The 21852-nt window shown below is 48.1% G+C and overlaps 1 protein-coding gene across 1 annotated transcript in view; it reads left to right on the forward strand.

Moving 5' to 3' along the window:
* DNAH9 (dynein axonemal heavy chain 9) overlaps window positions 1-21852 on the forward strand; it is a 277538-nt gene that overhangs the window by 55660 nt on the left and 200026 nt on the right. Inside the window, 4 exon segments of the mRNA XM_066364537.1 lie at window positions 1090-1331; window positions 3250-3385; window positions 8642-8838; window positions 8962-9386. Of these exon segments, the coding sequence (XP_066220634.1) occupies window positions 1090-1331; window positions 3250-3385; window positions 8642-8838; window positions 8962-9386 (1000 nt within the window).

The following is a 21852-nucleotide window of genomic DNA, read 5'->3' on the forward strand; positions in this document are numbered from 1 at the left end:
GGCTGTGAACAGCTTATGAGGGAACTTTGCATTTACTTCTCTTGTATCCTCCCAATTCAAGTCCATAAATGTTCATCAATGGATTAGCCTATGCGGGGCACCCCGGGGTGACTAGGGGGAGAATAGGAGAGATGAGGCCTGTTGGGAATGGCCCTCACCCGGAAAGAGCTCGCATTTAGGGGGGCCAACAGACGTACGTACAACATAACTTATGATGAAAAGGCCTCGGAGAGTTAAAAATAAAGTGTGGCAAACCACGGGAAAGGGAGATTCATTTCCATCGGGGCCCTCAAAAGAGTTGAAGTTTGAAAAGAAGGTCACAGTCAGCTCACAGAAGTCCTGGAATGCCATATTAAACACGTTAGAACTTGATTCCACATACGAGAAGGGATGACATTTTCAACATTCCATGTAATGAAAGTGCTTCAAAAATAAGGGTTATTAACCTGTGTAAAGTCACCAAGTTGGACTGATATGTTCCAGCACATGTACCAACGTTTGTGCGCTTGGTAGGTAAGAATTAACCTGTTTGTTTCTTTCCCTCCGTAATCTGGGCTTTGGTAAGAGTTGGCTTTTTTTTTTTTTTTTTTTTTCTGAAGTTGGAAACGGGGAGGCAGTCAGACAGACTCCCGCATGCGCCCCACCAGGGTCCACCGGGCATGCCCACCAGGGGGCGATGCTCCGCCCATCTGGGGCGTTGCTCTGTTGCAACCAGAGCCATCCTCAGCGCCCGGGCCAACTTTGCTCCGATGGAGCCTTGGCTGCGGGAGAGGAAGAGAGAGACAGAGAGGAAGGAGAGGGGGAGGGGTGGAGAAGCAGATGGGTGCTTCTCCTGTGTGCCCTGGCCGGGAATCGAACCCGGGACTCCTGCACACCAGGCCGACGCTCTACCACTGAGCCAACCGGCCAGGGCCAAGAGTTGGCTTTTTGATACAACTAAGAAGGAAAAGGTTGGTTATAGTGAAGTAACCTGTGCAGAAAAGTCTTTTCAGACCCGCGAGTATTGCATTCCTTTCTTTCGCGGAAACTAGAGCTCTAGCTAAGCCACTGTCAGCTGTCTCAGCTAAGGACATTTCTCTTGGGGAGCAGGCATTTGGGATTACGTCACCCAGATCACCAACAGTATTCACGATCTCGAACAAAGAATTCAGAAAGCTAAAGACAACGTGGAAGAGATTCAAAACATCATGAAAACATGGGTGTCTCCGATATTTAAGAGGAAAGACGGGAAAAAGGAGTGCCTTCTCTCCGTGGATGACCAGCGTGATCGGACGGAGAAGTACTACAGCCGCATCAAGGAGTCCGGCCTGAAAATCCACGCCCTCGTCCAGGTAATGACCAGCCTGTCAGACACACGCCCCACGATATGGGGAAGGCGCCAGGAAGTGTGTCTGGGTGCCGGGAGTGTTTGGAAATTTGAACAACAGATGCTGTCTTCTGCTGTCCGGCGTCGAAGTTCATACTGATAGCCAGAGAACTAACGCGGACAGATGGGGAAATTACATTATGGTGTTGATGTGTAAAAATTTATACTCTCTTTGGTGACCCCACTGATTTAAACCCCATACCAAACCCCAAAGGGACAGAAGGAGAAGTCAAGGACAGAATTCTGAATTATCTGCTGTACTAACTACCGCCTGACTCACCCACCCATCACAGCGTGGAGCTGTAGCTTCATCTTCGTAACCTAGCTCCATAGAGCCTGAAGAGACGGTGTCCCTAACTGCACTTCGTAAAGAGAAGAGGGTAATGCAGTAAGGCTTTGCCCTGCGTGGTGACAGGGGCAATGTCGTGTCCCGTCGTCAGAGACCGGGCAGCAGTGAAAAGCTGTGGGTGGCCCCAGCTCCAACCCGGCTGGAGCAGTTCTGACAGGCCGGCTCTCTCGCACAAAGTCACGAAACACGCTGCTGTTCTTGGGTCATCTGTGATTTGGAGTACAATGCGGTGTGATTTGACCTTTTATTAACTTTCTTGACTTTGTTTTCTACTGCATTCATTTCTGTTCCTTGTTAATTCCTTCTAGTTAATTTGGGGTTCATTGGCTCATCTCTTTTTTTCTAGCCTTTAAGGGTAAACACTAAAGAGTGATAGTCTAAGGCTTTCTTCCTTTCTAATATGAGCGTTGGATGACATACATTTCCTCCTGAGCAACACTGTCCTGTGTTCCACAGAGTTAATCTGCCTCTTTATCACTGTCGTTCAGGGTTCAGTTTTTTCTCTTGAGATTTCTTCTGCTCAGTGATCATTTAGAAGTGTATTGTTTAATTTCCACGTATTCAGGGCTTCTCTGAATATCTTAGTGACACTGATATCTAATTTAATTCCCCTGTGGCTCAGAGGAAATACTCTGGAAGCTTTCAATCCGATGGAATTCTCTGAGACTCCTCTTCCTTTAGTGTTAAGTCGGGGTTTTCCCCTCAGGAAGGAAAAGTGGAGGTAATGCATTCTAGAAACTTTAGAGCTTTGTCACTCAAAGTTAGGATCATGAGTTTTATTTCATTTTTTTTTAATTCAGGAGAATTTACTACATAAAATATTTGTGACGTGGTGAGTGTGAGTCAGCTAGAAATTTTACTCCTGCGGAGTGCTCACACATCTCACGGTGGATGGAAGATAAACGGGAGGTTGCTGTAAAGAGGTTTAATGACGAGAACGATGAGAGTACTTGCCGTGCTATCCGGGGAGAGGGAAAGCGAAAGAGAGAGAGAGAGAGAGAGAGAGAGAGGTGACATATGTATTTCTGTGTAGATATTTTCTGAATCACTCAACATGATGAAGATTTCTAGTTTAAATGCCAACAGCAGTACACCCCAACTCATTTCTAAGGATTATCCCAGAAAGAAACACTTGACTTGTTTGAAACCCAAATTTCTTAAAGCCTTGAATCGTCATACCTTCTACCCATGGTATTCCTTCATTTACACACCCTAATTTCTGCTTTGATGCGTCTTCCTTTACATCCACGACCATCAGCACTCCTGCTGAGAGATGGCCTGACCTGGCCCCCTTTCCCCAGAGACGGAACAAGACACCCCGTTTCCTTTATGGGTTGGCTTTGCGTTCCTGACAGCCAACGGTTATTCCCATCGGAGAGAATGGATGTCATATGCGTATAATGGTTTATAACAACCATTCTTCAGAAGGATGTTTCATTCTCCATGTGTTCTTTATATTTCCATTAATGAGAATGAACAGACCTTCCATATTATTAAATATGGTTTACATCACTTCTTTCTTTATTTTTTTTAGGAAAACCTGGGTCTTTTCTCAGCAGACCCAACCTCCAACATCTGGAAGACTTATGTTAACTACATTGATGATATGTTGTTGGATGGATTCTTTCTTGCCATTGAGTGCTCTCTCAAGTACCTCTTGGAAAATACTGGTATTGACTGGCTTACGGGTGTGGGTTATTACTGGAACGATAACAGTAACAACGTCTGTTGAGTTACAGTGAGGTGCAATTGAGTGCTTTGGGCCATTTCCCAAAAAGAGTGCATTTTGCGAATTATACACAGTAACATAGCAACGGCATTGCATTTCTAAATTATTCAAAAGAGAGGAGACATTGGTCGTTCCAAAACTCAGATGCTAAACCAGGCTGTAAGGTAGTGAAGTTCCAAAGCAAAACTACAAACGCTAATTCAATCTCTAAATCAAGCTGCAGTGAGGGGGTGACTAGGTTAGTATACAGGGAGGTGACTAGGTTAGTATACAGGGAGGTGACTAGGTTACTATATGGGGGTGACTAGGTTAGTATACGGGGAGGCGACTAGGTTAGTATACAGGGGGGGTGACTAGGTTAGTATACAGGGAGGTGACTAGGTTAGTATACAGGGAGGTGACTAGGTTAGTATACGGGAGGTGACTAGGTTAGTATACAGGGAGGTGACTAGGTTAGTATACAGGGGGGTGACTAAGTATACAGGGAGGTGACTAGGTTAATATACAGGGGGTGACTAGGTTAGTATACAGGGAGGTGACTAGGTTAGTATACAGGGGGGTGACTAAGTATACAGGGAGGTGACTAGGTGAGTATACAGAGAGGTGACTAGGTTAGTATACAGGGGGGTGACTAGGTTAGTATACAGGGAGGTGACTAGGTTAGTATACAGGGGGGTGACTAGGTTAGTATACAGGGGGGTGACTAGGTTAGTATTCAGGGAGGTGACTAGGTTAGTATACAAGGAGGTGACTAGGTTAGTATACAGGGGGGCGACTAGGTTAGTATACAGGGAGGTGACTAGGTTAGTATACAGGGAGGTGACTAGGTTAGTATACAGGGGACACAATTAGTAGAGGCAGGTTTGGCTGGACTTGACTCGTGGCAGCGAGAGGGAGGCATTCGAATTTTCAAGCCTAATTTACTGTATCTCTGTTGCTTTTTGAGAGTGCGGGGTGATTTTGGTAGCCGGGTTAAGTGGAAGAAGCTTTTCTCTGGGAGAGAGAAAAGTGATGAAAAGGTAGTGGGTATTCTTTGAAGCTATGAAAAGATAGCTAAGGGCTCTGAATTCGTGGTGGATACACTGGGTTAAGGTGCATGGATTCAAATGTTTTATAGTAAGAGATAACCTTGGCTTATAAGTGGTAGGATAGAGAGGGTGGAAGAGGTCAGGAATAAAGCGGCATTAAACCTTTCACATCTGGTAGATTCCAAGGAGCTTAGCATGGGTCATATTGAAGAATCTGTCAAAATGGAAAGGCAGAGGTAGATATTTTGAAGTCAGAAGACGAAGGTGAGGTGAGACTTTAGGATGTCAAGTCCAACCCCAGGAAAGAAATCAAATGCAGAGTTAAAAGAGGCAGACCAAGGTCAGTGTCCATACCTCACCCACACTGAAGGGCACACACAGACCCCGGGGCTGAGACCAGGCAGGTGGCCAGTGTTGGGTGTAGCTCCGATGGGCGAGCCCCCCGTGCTCGGTGGTGGAGAGACTGAGGTCAAAGGCGAGGTGTTGCTTGCAGGGGGCAGGGCTGCTTCAGATCAATGCAATCCATGCACTGTGGCGGCCAGGACAGGGCACCAGCACAGTTAGCAAGGTGATGGATCACCTTCCAGAGCCTGGGGACAAGTAACCAGCGAGGCACGGACCCAGACGCTGAACTGGAGAGCTGGCTCCTGGGGCCGCAGGCCGACCGTGCCCAGCTCCGTGCCCTGACCACACCTCCTCTGAGGAGGAGGGCTGCGGTTCTGGCCTCTCGCCTCTCCTCACAGACTGGGAAGGAGCCTCGGCCCCACGGGAGCGCAGGCGGCACTCGAGAGATGGCCCTAAACCTAGTGACCCCCTTTGGCCAGCAGCTCTCCTGACCTGAACCCCTGCGGTGTCAGTGGCCCCCTTGAGAGAGGAGCGAACGGGCCAAGAGGACGGAGAGAGGGGAGAGTCGTGTTCGTCCAAGGTCGCCCAAGTGACCTTGTCTCCATGGAAACCAGAGGAGAGGGGGACACTTTTCCTCGTAGTAGAAAGTGGGCGGGGGCTAGGCTCAGCGAGGGCCTGAGCTGACCGGCGACAGAGGAAGTTCAGACGGCATGGATGACAGATGACGGCGGAGGATCCTGCCGCGGGGAGCCCCTCTAGCGGGGAGCCCCCGGGAGGAGGAAGGCCGCCGGGACTCTCCGTGAGGAGTCCCCGGGAACAGGAAGGCCACCCGGACTCTGCGGGGAGCCCCCGGGAGGAGGAAGGCCGCCGGGACTCTCTGCGGGGAGCCCCCGGGGAGAGGAAGGCCGCCGGGACTCTGCGGGGAGCCCCCGGGAGGAGGAAGGCCGCCGGGACTCTCTGCGGGGAGCCCCCGGGAGGAGGAAGGCCGCCGGGACTCTGCGGGGAGCCCCCGGGAAGAGGAAGGCCGCAGGGTCTCTCTGCGGGGAGCCCCCGGGAAGAGGAAGGCCGCCGGGACTCTCTGCGGGGAGCCCCCGGGAGGAGGAAGGCCGCCGGGGGTCTCTGCGGGGAGCCCCCGGGAAGAGGAAGGCCGCCGGGACTCTGCGGGGAGCCCCCGGGAAGAGGAAGGCCACCCGGACTCTGCGGGGAGCCCCCGGGAAGAGGAAGGCCGCCCGGACTCTGCGGGGAGCCCCCGGGAAGAGGAAGGCCGCCGGGACTCTCTGCGGGGAGCCCCCGGGAAGAGGAAGGCCGCCGGGACTCTGCGGGGAGCCCCCGGGAAGAGGAAGGCCGCCGGGACTCTGCGGGGAGCCCCCGGGAAGAGGAAGGCCGCCGGGACTCTCTGCGGGGAGCCCCCGGGAAGAGGAAGGCCGCCGGGACTCTGCGGGGAGCCCCCGGGAAGAGGAAGGCCGCCCCCCCCCCCGGGACTCTGCGGGGAGCCCCCGGGAGGAGGGTGGCCGCCGGGACTCTGCGGGGAGCCCCCGGGAAGAGGAAGGCCACAGGGACTCTGCGGGGAGCCCCCGGGAAGAGGAAGGCCACCGGGACTCTGCGGGGAGCCCCCGGGAAGAGGAAGGCCGCCGGGACTCTCTGCGGGCCCCGGTGGACAGCTGCGTCTCTCTGGTCCACCTTACCATTTCTACCTGCTCGTGTGCGGTCAAGCAAACAGCATTCCCGTGCCAGCTGGGCTTCCCCGTCATTTCCAAAACCGAAATCCAGCAAACGTTCAGTTCTACCCGCTCAATCCAGAAATATATAGGTTCTGTTCCTTCATTCCAGAATGACTTACTCCCTCCAGGGTGTGGGACCACCAGGACCATCTGGTCTGTGTGGTGGTTATGTTGGCATTGCATCTGCTATAGCGATTGGATTCTCCTGACAGCTTATGGGGCAGAAATCTCCTATGGTCAGAATATTCTTGAACATCTTTTCCATCCTGGCAATGATATGCAACCTGTCTACGAAATGATAAGCATCTAATGCATGTAGGAATGCGGGATATATCATGAGTACATATGCAAAGCGTAATCTTAAAGCCTTCTTCTAAAAAACAGGAGCTGTTCTGCAATAGTAGAATGGTTGCTATGATACTCATAAGCTGGCATTCCCTTAAGTTCAAGAGATGCATTTTATGAGACACCCCTGAGTCCAATAATGCAAATTTATCATTCCTGAAGTTTTGAGGGCAGGGCCCTAGTTTTGCACATTTTTGAGGATCCCATACTTATTTTAGTTAGGGAGAATGGCTAAGCTGTGGTAGCAAAACCCGATCAATAATGCAGCGTAAGGAAATCCCTTGAAGAAATCCCATCACACACCTAACTGCCAGCCGGGAAATGCCACGTGCACAGTGATGTCTGTTTCTGGAGAAGGAAAGATACATTTCAGTGAGCAGCCCCCCCCCCCCCCCTCCCGCAGTACCCAGCACACAGCGGTCTCCTAAATAGTTCCACAATCAGAAAGATACATGAGCCCTGGCCGGTTGGCTCAGCGGTAGAGCGTCGGCCTAGCGTGCAAAAAAAAAAAAAGAAAGATACATGAAAGTGAGCAGTTATTGACAAAAGTTTAAGCGTTTACTGCCTACCTGGAACATCTTACTCCACATTGTATTTGATTTAAATTTAGCAAGACAAGTTGTCTAGCAGGTTATCTAGGATCTTTTATTCACCAATATTGTTTTAAAAATAATGTATCTCTGTAGGACTACAGAATTAAAATAAGTTCTGGGGTTTGTTTTTGTTTTTGCTGTTGTTGTTTTGTTTTTGTCTTTTATTTTTTTTAAGTGAGAGGAGGGGAGATCGAGAAGCAGACTCCCACATGAACCTCCACCAGGATCCACCTGGCAACCCTCATCTGGAGCCAATTCTCAAATCAACCGAACTATCCTCAGAGCCTGGGGCCAACACTCAAACCAGTTGAGCCACTGGCTGTGGGAGGGGAAGAGGAAGAGAAGGGGGAGAGGAAGGGAGAGAGAAACAGATGGTCCCTTCTCCTGTGTGCCCTGACCAGGGATCAAACCTGGGATGTCCACACAATGGGCTGATGCTCTATCCACTGAGCCAGCTGCCCAGGGCCAATAAGTTCTGTTTCTATAGACCAGAAGCAGAACAGGCAGAATTGTAATGTCTCTTTGTTTTCATTGCCTGTACAACAATGGGCAAGCGCGCCCGGTTTCCTTAGTGGCTGCCAGTGATATTGCCTGGTTTGTGCCTAACAAGAAATCAGCTCCTTCCAAAAAATTGGTTTTGCAAAATGAACCTCTTCTCAGCCAGAGGCTCCATGGCCAGCCTCCCAGGAGGCGTTTGGGAGTGTGGGAAGGGACGGACTTGAGCTGATGAGTCACTGGGATGTGCTCTCTGAAGACAAGGAGAGCAAATGTTCTGCAATGCCCTGGACAGCCATGCACAGGAATTGGCCTGTTCAAAATGTCAGTAGTTCCCCTGTTGATCAACTCTGGAAGACAGCTACCATCACCTCTTCTGGATGGTGGCAGATTTTACATTTCCATTTCTATACCCAGACAGCTCATCTATAGGAAAGAAAATCTCTGAGTATTTTCAAAATGGTAATTCTTCGCGCATTTGACCCATTTTCTTTCTCTTCCTTCCTCCCTCCCTCCCTCCCTTCCTCCTTCCTTTCCTTCCTTTCTCTCTTTCTCTTTCTTCCTTTTCTTCTTTCTTTCCTTCTTTCTTTCTCTCTCTCTCTCCTTCCTTCCTCCCTCCCTCCCTCTATCCCTCCCTCCCTCCCTCCCTTTCCTTCTCTTTGTTTTACAGAATGTAAGACAGGACTCAACCCAATATTTGAGGCACAGCTGAGTTTAGAAGCCCCAGAATTGGTGTTCCGCCCCTCTCTGGAGTCGGGAGTGAAGGGTGGCCTCTATGACACGGTCGAGGGTCTTGTCAGCAGCATCTTTAGAATATCGTCCTTGGTGCCTCGGCTTTCCTCACAGAACATCTCTGCCCACTATCAGGTACGGCCTGGGCAATGCTCCCACCTTCTGCCCATGGCTGGGGTCCCCGCCGGGCGCTGGTGAACCCGCCGCCCGTGTCTTCCTCCGCCCGTGTCTTCCTCCGCCCGTGTCTTCCTCCGCCAGGCTGACGTGGAGGGCATGGCTGATCTGGCAAGGATGCGGGCCGTGCTCCTGGAGAGAGTGCAGAGCACGCTGGCCCTCGGCCGCAGCTACCGGGACACCTTCCGCCGATACTCCCACCTCTACGTGGAGGACCGGAAGGAGGCTTTGGGTCAGTTTCTCCTGTACGGACGTGTGCTCTCACCCGAGGAGCTCGAGGCCCAGGCAGAAGATGACATCCCGGAGAACCCGCCCCCCCTCCATCAGTTCAAAGCACAGATTGACGCCTATGAGAAGCTCTACGAAGAGGTGTGCCGGCTGGAGCCCACCAAGGTGCTGGACAGCTGGCTGAGGGTCGACGTGCGGCCCTTGAGAGCCTCTCTGATGAATGTAATTAAGAAGTGGAGCCTCATGTTCAAACAGCATCTGGTCGACTACGTCACTTACAGGTAATAGGGTTGTTTCAGCTTTCTCCCAGCCCCCCAGGCTGTCAGGAACACCATGTTTCCAACAGTCTGCATGTTTTTGCCCATCAGTTCATTGGTTACATGAATTAACCCAGCTCACTGGAGCCTGACCAGGTGGTGGCGCAGTGGATAGAGCATCAGACTGGGATGCAGAGGACCCAGGTTCAAAACCCTGAGGTCACCAACTTGAGCATAGGCTCATCCGGCTTGAGCACAGGCTCAGCAGCTTGAGTGTGGGGTCACTGGCTTGAGCGTGGGATCATAGACATGACCCTAACGTCGCTGGCTTGAGACCAAAGGTCACTGACTTGAGCCAAGGTTGCTGGCTTGAGCAAGGGATTACTCGGTCTGCTGCAGCCCCCAGTCAAGGCACATATGAGAAAGCAATCAATGAACAACTAAGGTGCTGCAACAAAGAATTGATGCTTCTCATCTCTCTCCCTTTCTGTCTGTCTTTCCCTATCTGTCTCTCTCTGACTCTCTCTCTCTGTCTCTGTCTCTGACACACACACACACACGAGACAGCTCGTTGGAGGTTCTGGGATTTTGGAAACCAGTGGTAACGTTCGTCCTGCCCTTTCCTTTGTTCACCACCATGGTGCCTCATTTTGTACATTTTCCATCTGGCACCGGGGTTTGCAAGGCACTCGTAAGTGGTAAATCATGCGCAGTATGGTGTCATAGGTCCAGCCTCCCTCCGCACCTCCAGCTGTGACATCTCTTTGAGCCTGAGAGGCGGAGGGCGTCTGATGGGCCTCTTAGGTCTTCCTTCTTCCTCTGAGTCCCTGGTTCGGGTTGTCCACATGGTCCAGCTGTGCAGTGTGGAGGTCCGACGTCGCCACACTCCGGACGTCCGTCTGTGCCGCTCCAGCCTGGCGACAGATGGGCTCTGACGCTCTGCCTGTTCTGCCGCGGGCCTAGACCACTCAGCCCGGCACCAGGCTCTCTGGACCAGAGCGTCACCCTCCAGCTAAATAATCGGACGGAACAGCAGTCTGCCGGTCACGCCCCCTCAGCCCTGTGCCCGCAGACCCAGCACAGTCAGAGGCTCAGCTCCTCCCCCTCCCCACAGAATCCTGGGGGGTGCCGCAGCCCCCCGCCATGTACCAGTCAGCCTTTGGTGCCAGCTGGTGCCCTTGGCAGCGGGCCTGGCCCCGCCCCAAGCCTGGTGCTCTGCGTGCTCACTTCCTGCCCAGTGACCCGGAGGGGAACCCGTCACCTCGAAGATGTGTCCTCTGCACACAGACACTTCGGGGACTTTGCAGGGCTGACGCGCCACCACCAGGGAGCTGCAGGGAGGCCGTGCGGGCCGTTTCCAGCAGGGCTTCCAGGTGCAGCCCGCACACCACTGCAATTGGTGCTAGGATTTTAGTAGGTGCCATGAAAAATAAATAACACACACTGTGTGGCCTAAACAAGAGAAATTTATTTCTCACAGCTTTGGAGGCTAGGAAGTCCACGATCAATATGTCAGCTTATAATGATTCCTGCTGTGAGCTATCTTTCTGGCTCGCAGTCAGCTGCCTTCTCATTGTATCCTCACATGGCCTTTCCTCAGTGCAGAGAGCGAGAGGGAGGGAGAGGGAGAGAGAGGAGAGAGGACAGAGGACAGAGAGGAGAAAGATCGAGAGGAGAGAGACACCTTCCTCTTTCTCTAAGGTCACTAATTCTTTTCTGAGGGCCCCACCCACCCTCTGGGCTTCATCTAACCCTAATTAGCTCCCAAAGGGCCACTTCCAAATAGCATCCCATTGAAGGCCAGGGCTTCAACGTGGGCTTTGCAGGGGTGCAAGCATTCAGGCCAGAACGTCATCCAAACTTTCACTCGCACTCAGCTGTGTGCCCTGATCTGACTCAGCCTCACGCTCGCCCTCACCCTCGCCGAGCCTTGCCCTGCGCCCTTCCTCTGGACCTCGGGCTCTTTCACCCACCAGTGTGCACTGTTTCCCTCACTTCTCGTGCCTTCTCTGTGCTGTGACGGACACACAGCCCTCTCCTGACGTTGCCGCTGCCCTTGCCCCTCTCTCGAGTAGGGGCTGGTCTTCCTCCTGTGCCCCTCCGACCGCTGGGTCTGGAGGTCGGCAAGGTGTTCTTGCTCTTCCATGCTCCTACCAGACCATTTCACCGTCGTCTCTTCTTTCAACACCCCAGCTCCAGTGGAGCAAATTCTAGCAGAGCGTACCGGCTGCCACGTGTCCTCAGGTGGGCCCTCTCTCCCACAGCGCGGGTCATCCCCTGGCTCAGTCACCTCAGTGACCCGACATCGGCACACAGCCGCCATCCCACCTTCCTCTCACTTTGTTGCCCTCTCTCTGTCTCGCTCTCGCTCTCTCTCTCCCTCTCTCCAAACCCTCTCCCGCCACCAGACATCTGCTCCCGGTTTTATCTTGCTCTCTTGGAGGGGAAGAGGGGAAGATGAGGAAGGAGTCATTCCCCCGTCAAACGCTCAGGTTTGAGCAGCCCACCATCGACCGCCACCCGGTCCGCTTCCAGCGCCTTCATTGGCAACGTTGTCAAGTCCTTTGTCAGATCAGGGTTTCCCACCCGCTGGCCCGGGTGCGTTCTCAGAGTTGATGGTGCTTGCTCACGGCTACCGTTCCCACGGTGTCAGACCCTGTCCAAACCCAGTGCTCCACGCCTGCCGCTGACCAGTTCACTCTTGATGAAGGAAAAAACAAACAAACCATCCTTCTGCCAAATCCCAAGGATAAACAAAATTCCAGTAGACGCTGCACATTTTCGTAGACGCTTCCCAACTCTGTCCTCCTCCTCTTTGACCCCCAGAGACCCACTCTGCCCTCAGAACCTCTCTGCCTCCCGTTCACGGGAACATCAGAAGCAGAGCCAGCAGAACTGAGTCCCCTTCCCACCCCCGAATTTACCGTCCTACTTGCATTGTCAGCCATGCATTTCAACCGCCTCAACTGTCTCAGTGGTGACTGTCCCTGCTTTTCTAAGTCCCGCCTGTTTCCTCTCACCTACTCAGGGACGCACCTCCTTAAATACTCCCCATCAATTCTCAACCGGATGCCAACATACTGTCCTAGGTGCCATCTTTTTAAAAAAGAAAGGACGAACATGGCCCCACAGATCCTTCTGGCTGTGAGTTCTCTTACACACGCGTCATGGTGTCCATAGGTGAACATTCCTCTAGAGCAGGGGTAGTCAACCTTTTTATTTTTTATTTTTATTTTTTGTATTTTTCTGAAACTGGAAACGGGGAGGCAGTCAGACTCCCGCATGCGCCCGACCGGGATCCACCCAGCATGCCCACCAGGGGGCAATGCTCTGCCCCTCCAGGGCGTCGCTCTGTTGCGACCAGAGCCACTCTAGCGCCTGAGGTGGAGGCCACAGAGCCATCCCCAGCACCCCGGCCATCTTCACAACAATGGAGCCCCAGCTGCGGGAGGGGAAGAGAGAGACAGAGAGGAAGGAGAGGGGGAGGGGTGGAGAAGCAGATGGGCGCTTCTCCTGTGTGCCCTGGCCGGGAATCGAACCCGGGACTTCCGCATGCCAGGCCGACACTCTACCACTGAGCCAACCGGCCAGGGCCTCAACTTTTTTATAAAAACTGCCCACTTTTGCAGTGCTGGTCAACCTGGTCCTTCCCGCCCACTAGTGGGCGTTCCAGCTTTCATGGTAGGCGGTAGAGTGTATATATATGAGGATGGAATTACTGAGTCACAGAGAATGCATGTAACGCCAGCTCTCTCCAAGGTAGAGCAGCCAGTTGTGAAAATTCCTGTAGCCCCACACTCACAACGCCTCTAGATATTGACAGACTCTTTAATGATGGCCATTTATTTTTTTAGTGGTATCTTATTATGGTCAATATTTTGCATTATTCTGATTATGAATAATGTGGCTCCTCTTTTAATGCTTTGAGTGAATCATTCTATTTCTTCATCTGCGCCTATTTATAGCCCTTGCCCATTTTTCCGTTGGACTTGACTTTTTTCCTCTTTGATATTTAGACATCACTTACTCGCTTTCTCTCTAATTGCTTGCTCATTGTGTGGATTGCACGTGGGGTGACTTGTCTTTCCGCTGCCTTTCCCCCGTGTAGTTGGATGAGCGGTTCTTCATTTTAATGTCTCCACATGTGTCCATCTTTTCCTGCATGTTTTCCTTCATGTTATTCTCTTTATCCTCGTTAAATAAATCTTTTCTTGGCCAGAGATCCTAACGATACTCTCCTATATTCTCTCCTAAAAGTTTTATGATTTTGTCTTTTCCATTAATGTAGCTCCTTGTCTGTTGCTCCATTTAACATGACACAGTTCTAATTACTTTAGCTTTTTTTTTTTTAGTAATTATTATAGCTTTGTAATAAATTCTTTTTTTTTTTTTTTTTTTGCATTTTTTCCGAAGCTGGAAACGGGGAGGCAGTCAGACAGACTCCCGCATGCACCCAACCGGGATCCACCCGGCACGCCCACCAGGGGGCGATGCTCTGCCCATCCGGGGCTTCGCTCTGTTGCAACCAGAGCCACTCTAGCGCCTGGGGCAGAGGCTATGGAGCCACCCCCAGCGCCCGGGCCATCTTTGCTCCAATGGAGCCTTGGCTGCCGGAGGGGAAGAGAGAGACAGAGAGGAAGGAGAGGGGGAGGGGTGGAGAAGCAGATGGGCGCTTTTCCTGTGTGCCCTGGCTGGGAATTGAACCCGGGACTTCCGCATGCCAGGCCGACACTCTACCACTGAGCCAACCGGCCAGGGCCTGTAATAAATTCTGATATTGGGCAGCACACATACCCGTCTTAATTCATTTTTATTAAGAATGTCTCAACCTTTACTCTTTTACATAAATTTTAAAATCAATTTGTAAAGAAAAAATCTATAGGGATTTTGATTATACTGGCAGTGATGACAGATTAATTTGAGAATTGTCATTTTTACAGTATTGAGTATTTCTGTGCTAGAGGATGTTCTCTCTCCATTTATCAATGTCTTTTTTACATGTCTTTCCAGGAAATTTTCTAATCATTTCCTTTAAAATATTTTCATGTCTTTGCCAAGATTTATTCCTGATATTTTATTGTTTTTTATTTCTAGTATATCTACTATTTTGTCTACGGCAATGGAATCAATTTTTTTGTATGTTGATTTTGTATCAAACAACTTTGCCAAATGTACTGATTAAGTCTCATGGTTGACCTGTGTACTTGTTTGGGTTGGCTTCTATATTTAGTCATCATCTGTAAATTATCATAGTTTTATAGCTTCCTTCTCCATCTTTTTTTAAATACAATTTAATTTCTATTTATTATCTGACCACAGTGTCAGGGACTTCCAGTCCCATACTGTGTAAGTAGTGATGACAGGTGTCCTCACTGCAGCCATGATCTTGAGAGGAACACTTCCAACATCTCGCCTCTGAGTATAATACTTGCTGTGAGTTTGCGGATTCTCTTTATCTGCTGAAAGAAGTTCCCTTCTATGATTAATTTGTTGAGAGAATTTAGCATAAACAGATACAACATTTTGTCAAGTACTTTTTCCTAATTTCACTAAGGTACTTACGGTTTTTCCCCTCAAAATATTCAAGTGCTGAACATATAATTTGCTGTCTAACATTAAACCAACCTAGCATTGCTGAGAGCAGCCCAACACAATGTATTGTCATGTTCCAGTATAGCCATTGGTTAATTCTGTTTGGACGTTTTGTTTAGCATTGATGTGTCCACGTTTGCAATCAAGATTGGCCTTCAGTTGTTCCTTTCTTAGACTTTTTTCTGATCTGGATCTGTGCTTGAGCTAGCTTCATAAGATTAGTGAGGAAGTAAGGTTGGGAGTCTCTGACCCTTAAAGGTTTGTTTTGTATCTCCTATTGAGCTATCTAAGCTTAGTATTTCCTTGATAGCAAGATTTTTACCCATAATTTCTCTAACGGTTATAGGGATATTAAGGGATACCAAGGAATATAGTAAGTCATATTTGTCTAAAAATGTATACCTTTCACGTAAATCTTAAAACATTTGCGTAAAATGTGTAATATTCTCTTACCTACTTAATTGATACAGAATCTATGGTTCTGTCCCCCTTCTTGTTTCTACTCAATTTCATTGGTGCTTTCTGGCTTCTTTTCTTGATTAATCTTGCCTCAGATTTACAAAGAACCAACTTAGGAACCCCTGGGTTCTCTTCATTATAATTTGATTTTGATTTCAATAATTGATTCTTGTATGTTTATTATTTTCTTCTATTTGGGGGGTTTATTTCCTGTTCCTTAAGCTGACTTAGATGAATGCTTTGTTTAGTAATGTTATACTCTCTTTTTTGAATGTAACACTTATAAATTCCATTCTCAATACAATTTTACTGATCTGTTGCAACATAATACACAACATTTTTATTAAAAATTAGTTCTAGAATTTTTAATATCCATTACAATGAATTTATATATTTTTTGCTTTCAATATATTTGTATATTTCAGAGCATGGCATTCTTCTAGTTACATTTCCCTTACTAACTTCTAATAATGGCACTGTCGTCAGAGACTTTAACATATGTAATAACGAGCTTCTGAATTTTCTTGAAGCTTGCTTCATATATGACAATATAGTCAGTTTTTATTAGTGTTCTGTGCTCTTATTTGAAAATAATGTGTATTTTATAACTGCTGGGTGTTATGTTCTATACACGCTTATTTGATCAAACTTCTTGTCTTATTCAAATCCACTTATATAACTGCCTTTTTTTTTTTTTTTTTGGTCTGCTTAATTTGTCAATTACAGAGATGATTGTGCTAAAAATCTTCTATATTGAGAATAGATTGTGAATCTCTCCTTGCAACTCTGTCACTTTTTTCATACATTATAAGGTTGTGTTATATGAGCGTGCAGAGGCTGACCTTTTATATCTTCCTGGCAAATTGAAACTTTTTAGTGACACATTAAAGGTCTTTATCACCAGCTAGATTTCTTGCAGTGAAGTCTTTTCTGTCTTATATGAGTGTAACTAAGCCCATTTCCTTGGCATGGTCTTTTCCTGGTGCCTCTGGTTTTATTCTTCGGCTTTCAATCTCTCTGTGTGCCTTTCTAGTAGGAGAGATTTTTATAATTGGCATGGCATTGAATGTTTTATCTAACTTACTCTTTCTCTTGTAACTGGAGGGTTTGGAGTATTAACATCTGTTCTGCTATATTTGGATTAATTTTTTGCCATTTTACTATATACTTTCTATTTGTTCCTTTTGTCCTTTTCTTTACCCTTTCATGCCTGTTTTGGGGTTGAATGTGTGTGTGTGTTTTTAAATGTTTTATTTTTTTTTTAATCTTATTCCATTTTTCCCCTTCTGCTAATTTGAATGTACTATCTAGGTCTACTGATCTAATGGATAACATGTTTTACTTTAACAAACATCTTTGAAAGGAATAAATCCATCAGTATTGTTACTTCCCTCACCACCGGTACAAAGACTTTAGAATAGCATGACCTCAACCCTTCATCCATCAAATTATATTCTATCATTCCCAGCAATTTCAATTGTTCTCTATTATTTATTTAAACTTCACAAAGTATACTTTCTTTTTCTGCCCTTAAAAAGGTTTATTTAAATTTACCCACCTATTTACTGATACCTTTGCCTATTACATCTTTCTGCATTACAGCCCTGCTCCCTGAGCTCTGTCACTAAGAGTTCCTTTAACGCTCTATCTGTGGAACTCTCTTATTCTCTCTTTGTCTGAAAATGCCTGTGTTTTGCCCATGTTATTGACAAAAATAAAGTGGTTTTGTGGAAGAGAGAATCTAGGATAACTGGTATTGACTGAGTCTCCTGACAGTGTCCCACCGTGTCCCTCCTCTCATTGCTCTGCTGTCGGTCAGCCCTCATCTAGGGGGTTTGTTTCTCCTTTAATGTTTTTTTGTTTGTTTGTTTCTGGGTAGAAATCCATCTTTGCTCTGAAATGAACGTTAAGGGTTTTTTTTGTCCTTTTTGGTGGTTTGCAGTTACATATTGAAATACCTGTATGAGTTGCTTTATATTAATTTCTCCTAGAATTTGTTGGGCTCTAACTTTGGTGTCTTTCCATAACTCAAGAAAATTCTCAGCCAGGATCTCTTTAAAGATTGTTTCTTGTCCATTTTCTCTGCATTCTGGAACACTTATTGTATGTACTTATGTAACATTTGTCACTGTCCTTATCTTTTTAACAATTTTCATATCTATTTTTTATTTTTTATTTTTATTTTTTTTTACTTACTGCAAAGCATTTTGGATATCTTCTCTACTTTTATCACATAGCAGTTGACTCCTTTTCCAGCTTTTTATAAATCTCCTGTTTAATGCATTCAACAAACTTTACATTTCAATTATACTCTCCATTTCAGGGTCTTCGGTTTGGCTAGTTTATAATTTCACTTGTCTTCTTTATCCTAGAACTGTCCCTTCTCGTAGCCAGTACAATCATTTTTTTTTTTTTTTTTGTATTTTTCTGAAGCTGGAAACGGGGAGAGGCAGTCAGACAGACTCCCGCATGCGCCCAACCGGGATCCACCCGGCACGCCCACCAGGGGGCGATGCTCTGCCCCTCCGGGGTGTCGCTCTGTTGCGACCAGAGCCACTCTAGCGCCTGGGGCAGAGGCCATGGAGCCATCCCCAGCACCCGGGCCATCTTTGCTCCAATGGAGCCTCGCTGTGGGAGGGGAAGAGAGAGACAGAGAGGAAGGAGAGGGGGAGGGATAGAGAAGCAGATGGGCGCTTCTCCTGTGTGCCCTGGCCGGGAATCGAACCCGGGACTTCTGCACGCCAGGCCGACGCTCAACCACTGAGCCAACCGGCCAGGGCCAGTACAATCATTTTTATTTATTTTATTTTATTTTATTTTATTTTTGCTGTGCTAAAACACATATTAAAAGCTTTCCCTGTGCCTCTTTTTGCAAAGTAATGCCACACAGGCCATTTATTATTTTTATATTATCAGCTCAATAAATGTTGTCACGTCTGAGAGCCCATCATTGAATGAAAGGCCCACCCACCCACACAGATTTCCGGGCATATTTGTAGAAGCCTTGAAATTGCCTCCATTCCTGACTCTGAAACAATGCTGAATTTATGCTTGAACTTCAAACTGGATCAGGGCAGGGGCTGTGACCCACTGAGATGGCAAGAGCTTATCTAGGTTTCCAGAGCGTCACTCCTAGAGAACACACTTCTGTCTGAGCTGATAGATCATGCTTACAGGGGCGGAGTTATCTGTCTTAGGGAACTGCAGGGGAGGCACTTTCTCCTGCTATCTGGGTCAGGAACAAGAGAGCAAGGCACTTACCCAAGAATTCTTTTTTTTCCTTTAAAAATATTAAGTATTGTTATTTTTGTAATCTGCATCTGCACTCCAATATATAAAATCTTAACAAGTTTAATGTTGCTGTTGCTGCTGGCTCCTCCTTATGGTGACTTCCTTCCTTGTATATTTTGTGACCTTTTTAAGTGAGACGCAGGGGGGCAGAGAGACAGCCTTCCACATACGCCCCAACCAGGATCCGCCTGGTAAGCCACATCTGAGGCTGATGCTCTGCTCATCTGGGGCCACTGCCCCGCTGCTCAGCAACCAAGCTATTTTAGCAGCTGAGGCAAGGTCATAGATCCATTCTCAGCACCTGGGGCCAACTTGCTCAAACCACGCAAGCCATGGCTGCGGGAGAAGGAGAACTAGAGAGAGAGAGAGAGAGAGAGAAGGGGGAGGGGAGAGAAGCAGATGGGTGCTTCTCCTATGTGCCCTGACCAGGGATTGAACCCGGGACTTCCATATGCTGGGCCGATTCTCTACTGCTGAGCCAACTGGACAGCACCTATTTTGTGACTTTTGACTATAAAAACAATATTCCTTGGAACATTATCTGTGGAACTCCTTTGAGGACTGGATACTACGTGCCTTGCTCGGGGAAGGGTTAGTATCTGTTTCTGCCAGTCATTGAGGGACCCTTCCCAGCCCGACCACTGTCACTCCCCCGGATGGAGGCAGGCAGGTTTCCGGACTGCCCCTTTCTGTGCGGCACATTTATTTCTCCTTCACTTTACGGTGTTGCAGTCTCACGGCAGCTTCCTACGAGCCTCCTCGCCCGCTGCGGAAACGAGACGTAAACACCGGTCCCCCACCATACCTAATAAAGCAATCTAAATCAAAGTTCCAGGTCCCCAGGGTTCCGTGGAAACCGCCCCATGGAGCCAGCTTCGATTCCTGCTTAGTTCTTTCTTCCACCCCTTCTCAGCCTCTGGAGGGTCCTTCATTTCATGCCGCCTTAGGGATGCATTTTTAAATGATTCTGAAACATTTGCTTAGGCATTTTAGGTGTTTCGGCAGAAGGGTTATTTGTGTTATCACATAACCCTGAAGATGGGAGGCAATGATTCTCCAACTTAATCTGCAGTCACCTCAGTATTGGCTAGACCCCTCCACCGAAGCCACTCTTGTCGAGATCTCTGGGACTTTCGTGTGGCTGAGTCCCATGGGGACTATCAGTCTTCCTCTCCATCGTACCTCCCAGCAGGGATTGGCACAACTGGCCAGTCTGTCTTTCCCAAGCAGGTTCTTTCTCTGCCTTTTAAGATACTTCCCTTTTCTTGCTCTCCTCCGTCTGGCTGGCTGTGCCTTCCTGTTCTCCTTAACCCAGCTCCTCTCCTCTGCTAGACCCCAAGACACCAGAATTCCTGAGACTTCAATCCTGAGCTTTCTTTTCTCTACATGCCCTGCCAGGTGATATCTAACCCAATACTATAAATCCATCTGGGTGTTGATACCTACCAAGCTTATATTTTTCAGTGCTACCTTTCAGGAACTCTAGAATTACATTCAGCTGCCTAATAAATATCTCCCTCGGGTGTCTAGTGTCTGTGAGGCATCTCAAGCCCAACATGTTTAAAACGTATTTCTCTACTCTCAAAAAAAAAAAAAAAAAAAAAAGAAAAGAAAAGAAATATTCTCCCTCAATTCTTTCCTGTACCTTTCTTTAAATGGCATCTTTAAATGCCAGGAGCCATTATTGATTTCTCTCCTTCTCAGCTTTCCCCTGAGCTGTCACTGGGTCCTGCTGGCTCTGTGTGCAAAACTATCTGGACTCTGACCACTCCTGGTGTCCACCATCCAGGTCAAAACCAGCAACGTCTCCTGTCGCCTAGACATCGATTATAGTCCCTAAAAATGCCTTCTGTTCTTGTCTCCCCATCACCACAGCCACCATCACCGTCACCATCACCATAGCCACCATCACCGTCACCATCACCATAGCCACCATCACCGTCACCATCACCACTACCTCCAGTTGATATATAAACCAACGCCAGCCGTTCTCCTACTCAGAATTCTCATGCTTAATATCGTACCTTCATCCCTCCATCCGGAAATCTCTTCTTCCGTTTCCTTCCGTGGCTCACTCCTTCACATCGTTTGCATTTTTACTCAAATATTCCCTTAGGGGAAAAGCCTTCACTGACCACTCCATGGAAAATAGCCCTGGTCTTAGTTATTTTATCTATGTTTCTTCTTTACGTTGTCCACTAAAGGAAGCCTCCTCAGGGCGGAGCCTTTGTTAGTCTTACCATCCTATGCTCAGGACCTGGAAGCAAGCCGGGGCTCATAACAGATGCCGGATAAACAATTTTGAATTAAGGGATACATTTCACTTAGTTCTCACAATAACCAAGGAGGTAGACATCTTCTCTCCCCTCTTATAGATGAAGAAACGGAGGCTCAGAGATGCTGAATGACTTGGCTGTGGGTGACACATCTCATACCTGTCAAAATCTAACCCAAACATGTATGATGTTAGAGGCCACCGTATTTTTAATTTATTTTTATTTTCAGGGTTTTTTTTCTGTTTTTTGTTTTGTTGTTGTTTTTTTTACAGAGACAGAGAGAGGGTCAGAGAGAGGGATAGACAGGGACAGACAGACAGGAACAGAGAGATGAGAAGCATCAATCATTAGTTTTTTGTTGCGCATTGCAACACCTTAGTTGTTCATTGATTTTTTCTCATATGTGCCTTGACCGTGGGCCTTCAGCAGACCGAGTAACCCCTTGCTCGAGCCAGTGACCTTGGGTCCAAGCTGGTGAGCTTTTGCTCAAACCAGATGAGCCTGCGCTCAAGCTGGCGACCTCGGGGTCTCGAATCTGGGTCCTCCGCATCCCAGTCCAACGCTCTATCCACTGCGCCACCGCCTGGTCAGGCAATTTTCAGGTTTTTAAAACATTTCACATTGAAATCACTTTAGATTTCTTAGAGAAAAAGTCACAAATGTACCACCAAAAGTTCTCTTTTTCCTTCATCCAACTTCCCCAGATGATCACATCTTGTATCGCCATAGGACAGTGATCCCAACCAGGGCGTTAACATTGGTGTCACATTAGTAACTCTTCATGTTTCCCAGCTGTCCCACGACAGCGTCCCGTCCCCCGAGTCTCCCCCAGCACAGGGCTCGGCCTCGTCTTCCACGACGGACACTTCCGA

This window comes from Saccopteryx leptura, chromosome 2, assembly GCF_036850995.1.
Source record: "Saccopteryx leptura isolate mSacLep1 chromosome 2, mSacLep1_pri_phased_curated, whole genome shotgun sequence".
In the NCBI taxonomy this organism is placed as follows: Eukaryota; Metazoa; Chordata; class Mammalia; order Chiroptera; family Emballonuridae; genus Saccopteryx; species Saccopteryx leptura.